Source organism: Gekko japonicus, unplaced genomic scaffold (assembly GCF_001447785.1).
Source record: "Gekko japonicus isolate JY-2015 unplaced genomic scaffold, Gekko_japonicus_V1.1 scaffold806, whole genome shotgun sequence".
NCBI classification, from domain to species: Eukaryota; Metazoa; Chordata; class Lepidosauria; order Squamata; family Gekkonidae; genus Gekko; species Gekko japonicus.
Window position 1 is genome coordinate 736,779 of NW_015160234.1, and position 10,076 is coordinate 746,854.

Sequence of the window (10,076 nt, forward strand, 5' to 3'; positions counted from 1 at the left end):
TCTGCCAGGAGCCACACAATATGTTGTCAGCTATGCTGCCATATGGTTTATGGACTGAGGGGGCACCCGCCTGACCTGCGTATGCCTGGGTGCCGCATTCCTTTCCCTGCTTGCCTCTCCTGTTATCTGTAACCTTGTACCCCTGTCTAGTTGTAGGGTTTTGTTTTGTTTTCCAGCTCAGCTGCATTGGTTATTCCTTCCCGCCCGCGGGAATCAGGCCGATTGACTGAAGGGTGTGTGGGGGGTCGTCTGAACTCTGTATATCTCAGTAGACTTTCCCTTTTTATTCATTCCTAACAGTGCTTGTGTTCCTGACCAATAGTACTGACAATAAAGTATATGCTTCTTGGAAGACTGTGCTCCATTTGTTTGACTGTTGGACCTGACATATGTGTGAAAGAGCTGCATGTGGCTCCTGAGCCACAGTTTGGCCACCCCTGCTCTATACAATCAGTAAAAACAAGACCTGGAGCTGACTGTGGCTCAGATCATGAGCTACTCATTGCAAAATTCAGGCTTCAACTGAAGAAAGTTGGGGAAACCACTAGGCCATTCAGGTTTGATCTAGGTCACATCCCTGATGAATATACAGTGGAGGTGAAGAATAGGTTTAGGGGACTAGATTTGATGGACAGAGTGCCTGAAGACCTATGGACGGAGGTTCGTGACATTGTACAGAAGGTAACAATCACCACCATCCCATCCATGCCCATGTAAACCGTTCAGAGCCTCCGGGATGGAGCGGTATAGAAATTGAATAAATAGGAAGGAAGGAAGGAAGGAAGGAAGGAAGGAAGGAAGGAAGGAAGGAATAGCTGCTGTACCAACTTCAGACAGCTTTATTCACTGCATTGCACGGAGATGTGAGAGCAAAGTACCTGCATCTGTGAGCTATTCTCCCCTCTGCACTGGTGGGGTTTATCGAACAGACCTTCAGCGTCCAAGACTGGCCTAGTCCTGGAGAGATTTTTTTTTTTCCTGGAGAGATGACTGGAGAATGCCTTGGACTTACCTGGTCAGCGGGCCAGCATCGGCTGGGCTTGGGGTGGCTGCCGTGTTTTGCCAGCTCTCCCTCGGTGGCACAGTCGCCATATTGGACTTGGCCGTGACTGCAGCTATTGTTTGCTGTGGTGGCCACACCTGCCTCCTGTTTGCCACCTCCTGCCACCTGCAATGGCCGCCAAGGTGACCCTGTCCCCAGTGACACGGCGTGGCCGGTGGGCCATCTGGGGAGACCAGGGAGACTGTCCATCCCCCCTGGACTAGCCCAGCTGCATCTGACTCCATTAAACTACATCGGTGGTGGGCTTTGGTGCTCCAGCGACAGGCCCTGCTGGAGCCCAGAGAGCAGGCATTTGGACCCAAGGGACACTGGTGCGAGAGCAGGGGAACTTGAGTTCAAAGAACAGAACTGCTTGGGACCCAGGGAAGTAGCTGCCTCCTGGTATTATCGGGAGGAGATCTACAGAGCCATGCACTACAACTACCCGCGTTACAATGGACTACCTGGACCGAGGGAGACACCAAGTGGTGACCAGGAGACTGCAGTAATATTACCACACTGAAAGTACTACTAGTCCTACCCACTCAAAGAGTGCTGCTATACCATTTAAATTAAAGTTGGATGTTAATTAAAGTTGATGCTAACTAATAAGTGATTCATTCAAGGTCTAATAGGGAGATAGTAATTAACCAAAGAGAGTGGTTATTGTATTTTTCTCTCTCTTGAATTGTACTGTCAGATCTTCAAATTGATCCCCTTGATTGCTTAAATCAACTAACTTGAGATTGACTATTCTATTACTAAACTGATTATCTGGAATATTAATTTAAGTATTTAAATATTAGAATTAGACTATCCTATTGTTGATGGAATATTATGATTAGTCACCTGACAAATTAGGTATTAGAATTGGAGTAGGAGATGTATCAGTATTACTGGCCTTTACTTATTTATTTACTGGCCAGGAATCAGATTGTTTATACTAAATGGTTAGTGTGTTAGATTAGATGCTAGGCTAGATTCACTAGGGTTGAACTGGATAGTGTCACGGGTCCTGCTGAGTGCAAACGGCTCCTGCTGAGTCCGAGCAAACGACCCCAGCAGAGGATCTAAGTGCTGCTGGGGATGAGCTCGCGATGCCGGTAACGCCTGCACCTGACAGGGCTGAGCTTTCAGAAGCTACAGCTGAGGCAGAAGCACACCCAGACAGTTCTCCTCCTGATTCGCCTCCACCAGTATCCTGTTTAAGGGAACAGCGCCGACGGGAGATGGCAGGTAGGCAGTGAGAGGCACGCATGCATGGCAGATGCTCACTCAGCCCCGAAGAGCAGGAGCTGGGACTCACTGGAGGCGCACTAATTGCTGACAGGTTTATGGGCTATTTAACTCTTGCCCTCACGCTGACAAATCGTGCCAGCAACTAGTCTCTTTGGACGAAAGCTCTGCACCTCCTTGCTCATGTTCCTGACACCTTGTTCCTGACTGCTCGGCTCTGTGACCTCGGATTGAATGACTATGCTTGGACTCTGCACCTTGAACCTTTGACTCCTTGGCTCTTGACTCTTTTGGACTCTGGCTCTCTGACGACTCTAACGGTTTGTGATTTGAACTTGATTCCTGGTTGGTTTGCTTGCCTGGCTCTTGACTTTGGACTGTACTTTGACCACTCCGCTTTTGCTTAGTGTCTTGGATTTGGTTTCTTGGCTAGCTTGCTTAACTGGCTCTTGATCTTGGACTGTATCCCGACTACCTCACCCCTGCCTAGCCCCGCATCATGACAGATTACTGGCACCACAAAATGCTCACTCCACATCATGGATGAGGCTGGCGGAGGTTTGCTTCAGCTAGCTGATTTAACGGCCCAGGTGCAACACCTGACCCAGGTAGTCAGCCACCTGCACACTCAGCAACAAGCAACTACTGCCGCCGCTCCACCACCCCAGTACCCTGTAAATCCTCCAGATAAATTTGATGGAAATGTGGAGGAGTTTCCAGCATTTCTAGCCCAATGCAAACTATACATTGAACTACGAAACCGAGGCTTTCCAAATGACAAAACAAAGGTATGCTTCATTGTCAGTTTGTTTAAAGGGCATGCAGTGAAATGGGCTACTCCCCAGTTTGTGTCCTCATCTCTGCTCCTGTATGATTACCAAGGATTCCTTGCCCATTTCTCAGCCACCTATGCTAACCCACAGCAGGCAGCCACAGCCAACCGTAAAATCCATGCTTTAAAACAAGGCAAGTCATTGGTTGCGAACTACTCCACTGAATTCCAGTTGTTGGCTCAAGACTTGGCCTGGAATGAAGCTGCCCTCATAGACCGATATATGGAAAACCTAGCTGATGAGTTATTGGATGAATTGGCCCGAGTCGACCGACCAGGTACCTTACAGAGCCTGATAACCCTCTGTCTCCGCAAAGATGGGTGCCTGGAAAGTCGACGCCAGAACCGAGGGTGCACCCATGGCTCTCCTTCAACCCGCCATCCGTCCTCTTGGTCTAGTCTAGCTAAACCCCATGTTCCAGAAAATGAGGGTGAGCCCATGCAAGTTGGGTCTGTGCACCCACGCCTCACCCCCAAGGAAAAAAAATATATATTGGGGGGTTAAAAAAAAACCCAGATGATAAAAGAAGTGCCCGTACCTTTTCGGCAACCAGAGCATTCTAGGCTTGATTTCTATCATTGAAAGGTATGGGAAGGGCCTATTTCAGGGATCTACCTAACCCAGAAAATTTCAGTATTTGCTGATATTCCTGAATCCCAGTATCGGTATGATACTGGGGTTCGGAAATTATCAGACTAGCCGAACTTATTCAGCTCAATTATACCCTATGGGGACTGTCCCCATAGGGTATAATAAGCAATGAAGGGAGCATGCCGCCTCTGCAGCACGACTCCAGAGAAGTTTAAGGTTTAAATCCCCCTCAGCGTCTTGCCGCAGAGGCGGCACGCTCCCTTCATTGAAGGGAAGGCAATTTGTCTTCCCTTCAGTGATGGGGGCCTGCTGTCCCCAAGCTAGCCCCCCTGCCTTCCCTGGCCTGCCTGCCGAGGTGGGCGAGCTGGGGATGGCCCTGAAAGTAGCAGGGAGGCATTTAAATGCCTCCCAGTGCCTTCCCTGGCCTGCCCGCCAAGGTGGGCTGGGGAAGGCCTGGAAAGAGCAGAGAGGCATTTTAAATGCCTTCCCATGCTGTCTCCAGCTCACTGGCTGAAGCAGGGGGCAGGGATGGGAAATTTAAAACACTTTCCCTTGCTTCTGGGGCTTTGTGGCACAACTCCCCAGCCAAGGGAAGTTTAAAGTTTAAATACCTTCCTTTTTTCTTTTTGTCCCCCCATACTTGTGATAAATGTATATATTCCCCCCCAACAGAAGAAATCGGATATAAGGGAAACCTGGAATGAATTGGACTCTTACATTGAAGATCTTATGAATGACAACCCTGTAGATAGGGTGCTCTTGGGCGGGGATTTTAACGCAAGGATAGGAACAAACAATAGATCCTTCACAGCTACAATGGAGCTTTCCTCCCCTGAGTTAGGAGGTCATGGACATCTCACTCATTTTACCCAGCTTTCCAAAGACACTAGAGTAAACTTTGCTGGCCATTGTTTGATCAAAATGGTAACGAGACATAACTACAAACTACAGGTGAAAGTAAAGAAAAATCACTAAAAACCCAAGAAATGGTGGTCATTCACAACACTTACAAAATTAGCTTCTAAATCAATAAACTTATACTTTGCTACATTGAGTACACAATTCTTATTGCTTGTACCAGAATCTCCAACAAATCTGACTATATAAAGATCTCTATAGAGAAATGATTTAAAATCATTTAAAACAGAATCTAGAGAACAATAACAACTCATTTTTGTCCTTTTTGTTTCTCAATCGATAGCTTACTTTAGGGGCAGCAGCCCACAGTTCAGAAACGGAGTCCTCATCAGAAGGTGCCAGTATTCCTTCTTCTTCACTTCCCTTGCTGCTGCCATCTTCATCTTTATCCTCTTCACCTGCTGGACCAACATATTGATGTAGAAATTTGCATGCCTTTACAACAGAGTCAATTTTTTCTTTCTTATCTTTAAATTTGAAGAGCATATATTCAGGAACACTCCATCTGTAGGAGACATTGTTTTTCTGTAAGAACAATGCCAAGTCTCTGTATTTCTTTCTTTTCTTCCTTACTTCAAATGGAATATCCTTCAAAACTCTTATTTCTTTGTCTTTGATTTTCAGGGTGGCTCCATTTGTTGCTTTCAATACTTGGTCTCTTACTTGTCTCCTGGAGAATCTCACCACAATCTTGCCAGGCAGATTATTCTTTCTTATGTAGTCAGAGTACGATCTATAGATCGTATCTATTTCGCTTTGTAGGAAACCCACTTTTAAATCTGCAACTGGACCCAATACATCGCACATAATCTGCTTCAAGTCTTCTCCTTTTGCTTCAGGAACCCCCTGGAATCTTAAGAAATAGCTTGCCTTTTCCATTTGCAGCTGTAAAAGTTGAGCCTCGTCAGTTGCACTCTTTTTCCCCATCACCTGCATTTGTTTTTTAAGCTTCTGGGTGTTGACATCCACTTCTTTAAGCTCTTGCTCCATTTTCTGTCTTTTTGGTAGTTTCATTCAGCTGGCTTAGTCATGCATCGAACGTCTTATGGAGTGATGTCATTTGTTCCAGCAGAGGGCACAAAGCCTCAGTCAGCATACTTTGGAAGTCTATGGTAGTGTCCTGTCTAGCAACAGAACTCGCTGGGCTGGCAGTTCTGGCAGGGAACTTCATTTTCGGTTGCTTATCCTTCTCCTCCCTCCTCAGAGGTGCCATGTTTGAGAGTTGTTTACTTATTAGAACAAGTTATCAAAGTCTCAAGATCCTTTAAAAACACTTGGTAAGTTCTCAAAAGTTCCTTATTATAGTCAAATTCAGTTTTGCAATCTGCCCCCCCCTATAACTTCGTTTATCAGTTCAGTTTTTTTCTTTTCGAGGGGGAGTTCCCCCCCTCAATTTGTTAAGGGGAGGCTTTCAGCTTGCTTTCTGGTGTCTTTGCTTATATAATCACTCACTTTTCAGCGTAGAACTCGCCTTTCGTGATCAACTCGCCCAGCCACCAAGCACTTGTCCCGGTGTGGCGGGACCATCAAGGCCGGGATCGGCCCCCCTTTGCCAGCCATTTGCTGGAGGAAGGCCCCTCCAAGTGCCCCATGGCTAGGAGCCCAACGCAAGGGCTCCAGGGGGGGATGCATACCATCGCACCCCCTCCCATTCGCCGATTCAAAGCACGCATCTCCCGGAGCTCTGGGAGAACACGGTCACCATTGAGGGAGCCTAAACTGGAAGTATAAATACCTTCCTTTGACTGGGGAGTCACTCTGCTGAGGCAGCCTGAGCCATAGAAGCAAGGCAAAGTGTTTTAAGTTTAAACACTTTCCCTTCTTTGCCCAGCAAAGGGATTCCCCGAATGAATGCCGAATATATGGCATCCATTTGGGGAATCCCTGTTTGGCCAGCCAAATCAGATTAGGGAATCTGATTCGGCTTTTGGCAGGCCTGAATAATGCCGAATAGGCATTATTCAGTTTGTTTTTTAGTTCATCCGAACCGAATGCACATCCCTAGTTGTGAGTATAAAAAGGAGAGAAGAATGGTGTAAGCTGCTTTGTTTCCCAATATGGGAAAAGACAGGTTATAAATGAAGTAGAAGAAGAGATTGGATTTATACCCTGCACTTCAATACCTAAAGGAGTCTTAGAGCTCCTTCCAATATCCTTTCCCTTCCCCTCCCCACAATAGACACCCTGTGAGGTAGGTGGGGCTGAGAGAGCTCTTTTGAGAACTGCTCATGAAAAAACAGCTCTGTGGCATCCTCTTATTTGGGAGTACTGGTTTTCACTTTATATGTATTCTTTGCTTTTGTAAACTGGGTAGTTTCTGCTGCCACCAGGAATTTAAGGAATTCCAAACCCTCTCTCCTTTGCTGCTGTTGGTAATGTGACCCAGGGTCTGGGCTTTCAAAGGTCTATGTGACCCTGAGGAAGGATCGAACTGAATTCTGGGTTAAACAAAATATGATTTATTGATTTAGGAACAAAAATGAGTTGCTGGTTAACTGTAACTGTTATGGGGAAGGGAAACTGGTAAAATAAACTGGCAAAGTATCCCACACAGTCTTTTGATCATAAGATCCCTCTCTGACAGGAATCACTCATTCACTGAGTAGCCACACTGGCAAAGCTCTTTGTATTAATTCTCTTTCTTTACTTTAGAGTCTCACAGACCCTTCTCATATCTCTTCCATACTTAAACTTGTAAATACATATATATTGACATTTAAATATCCACACAGAACTGAGTCATCTCACTCTCTCTCAGACTCACTGACAGAATCACGCTGATTTTTCTAACTGACTTCTCTACTCAGATTCCCTCGAACTGCCTTCAAGACACACACTTTCACTTCAAACAACTCCTCCCACTCTCAGTCATCCTCCAATCACAATGCACTTGTCTTTTTCAATCATTCTACTCTACTAACACTGCACTCCAACCAAACATTTAAAGGAACACACACAGAGTAGAACAAGGAATCATTACAAGCTCTGAAAGAATTGTAACCCAAGGTCACACCAGCAGCTGCATGTGGAGGAGTGGGGAATCAAACCCAGTTCTCTCAGATTAGAGTCTGCACTCCTAACCACTACACCAAACTGGCTATAATAAATATAGCTGAATATGGAAGAGATAGGTTGGTGAATGACTGTAAACAAGAGAATGAAGCAGGGAAAGGGGGAGAGAATATGGGGGTTGCCAGGAGAAGGGAAAGGAGAAATAAGGTGGGGAGAGAAATACAGGGGAAAGTGATGTGTCCCCAAGTCCTTGAGGGTTCCCTACCATGCAGTTAGGCCTGGCCCAGCAGCTGAAACCATACAACTGGGCTATATTTTTCCTAGGTAGATGCTGCTGAAGGGGAGCTGAAGAGAAAGCAGGAAATAGGTTGGCTGCTGTGTAGGAAGGAGAAAAGGAAGCAGGAAAAGGGGAGAAGCTATGGGGCTTTCAAGAACGGGAAAGAGGAAATAGTGGAGGAGGGGGAAAATAGTGAGGGAGAGGGATGTATGCTCCCCCACATCTTTGCAAGTTCACATGTGTGTGCATGTGGATGGATGGCTAGATGGATTGAAGGGGTGTTTTTTGGTTCAGGTATATTGAACTGAAAAAACAATTCAGGTTCCCCCCAAAATCCCAGATCCCAATACCGGTGTGGTATTCAGATCCAGGATTTGTTGAAGTATGTACGGCATGGCGACGGGCGGTTTCTCGGGCGCTCCGAGAATGCCCGATCCATTAACGTTCTTTCGGGGGACCCCGGAGACCTCGGTGGACTTCTTGGAGAGAGGACTATGCAGGGGACTCAGTTGCAGCCCCTGCCGCTCTTGGCAAGGCGGGGCGGGGTGACCGCTTCCTGTCCCGAAGCGGGAGCGTTTTCATGGAGTAGAGTTTACTCTACACAAGCTGCGACCATCCTTTTTTACCGTTTTTGAAACTGAAATTCAATATGGGATATAGCAAGGACTTTGTAAATACGCGTATTTCTAATTTCTAATGGTTTGGACATGGTTTGGCAAGTTACCCCTTGATTTTCAAGCCCAAGATGGAGGTGTATGAGCGGCCAGAGAGCGAAAGAGGCAAAGAAACATAATGGATGGTTGTTTTTCTCCTTGGGGTTTGAGAACTATGTAGCGGGGGACTTCATTTTCTGTTGGAATTGTTGGAAGAATTTTGAAAGAGGACTAAGTAGGAGTAACTTTATTTCTAAAATGGCGGCGGCAGCTGAGTCAGAGAAGGAGGATTTTGACGATGATACCTTGGTAGGAGAACTCACATTGGATCAATTTATGAAAGTATTGAGGGAGGAAATCCAAAAAGGCATCAGGCAAGCATGTGCGAATGTGATTGGAAATTTACAAGTGGCATTAGAGGACAAAGAAAAAGAGAGAAATGAAGAGGAATTAATGCAGGACGGTTGTGATGTGGGGGAACAACAGGCTGGCTGTTATAAAGAGACCTTTGTTAGTACCCAGCCTGTCCCATTGATAGAAGTAATAATAAAGAGGAGGGGTGTGTCGTATACAGAGACAGAACAAACAAAAAAGGAGAGAGAAAATATGCCTGATAAGGAAGGGAGAAATGAAAATAAGAAGAAAAGGAAAAAGAGATCAAGACAAGGTGTATGGAAAAGTAGGACTGAAAAGGCAATTAGGAGTATAATCAGGTGGAAATGTAGAAGAGAAAACGTTGATATAAGATCACATATAGCCAAAGAAAAAAGATATAGGGTCTCACGGAAGCGAAATAAAAAGAAAAAAAAGAGATCAAGACGAAGTATGTGGAAAGATGAGAGTGGAAACATAACCTGGGACATAGTTAGATGGAAATACAGAAGAAACAATCCAGAAACAAAACTACAAGCATCCAAAGATGGCTGTTCAACAGTGCCTTTGGTGTACAATCTTGATCTACCTCAGTCAATGGGTATTTTCCATTTAAGACAAGCAGACTGCATTGCATGACCTTTGAACCAAACTCCCTCTATAAAAAATAAACTTACCCGTTCCCCTTTGGGGCCTCTGTCACCGGGTCTTCCCATCAAACCCTGGAAAAGAGAAGACATTGTGAAAACATCAGTTATCCAGTGCAAAGAATATCTGAATTAATCTTCCACAGTGGCCAAAAGCAGTTGTTTAAAACAAAGAACTGCAAGCTTTATGTAAATCAAAACTTATAAACCATAGCTTTCCTACCGGAGGACCAGGCCATCCATCCTTCCCATTTATGCCCTGGGGAAAAAAATCATATTCTTAAAAAAAACCAGCTTCTGGTCTCTGATATTGAAAGCAATTACTATCTTAATATAAAAACTGTTGAATAAAGGCTCACATAGTTATGGAAGACACAAAATTCTGTGGAAGTCCACTTCAAAGTCCTCAAGTTGCCAACTTCATAATGTGTAAAGAGGCTACAGATGAACCTGAGTTTTCCTTATTCAAGCCCAACATGGAGCAGACATTTTCCC

The 10,076-nt window shown here is 45.4% G+C and overlaps 1 protein-coding gene across 1 annotated transcript in view; it reads right to left on the reverse strand.

The window, feature by feature from the left end:
* The window catches only part of LOC107111657 (collagen alpha-1(XIX) chain-like), a 43,419-nt gene extending 33,590 nt beyond the window's left edge, over nucleotides 1-9,829 (reverse strand). Inside the window, exons 1-2 of the mRNA XM_015412666.1 lie at nucleotides 9,805-9,829; nucleotides 9,612-9,656 (exon numbers count right to left, since the gene is read on the reverse strand). Of these exons, the coding sequence (XP_015268152.1) occupies nucleotides 9,612-9,650 (39 nt within the window). The 5' untranslated portion in view covers nucleotides 9,651-9,656; nucleotides 9,805-9,829. The remainder of the gene's footprint in view (nucleotides 1-9,611; nucleotides 9,657-9,804) is intronic.
* Between the last annotated feature and the right edge of the window lie 247 nt (nucleotides 9,830-10,076).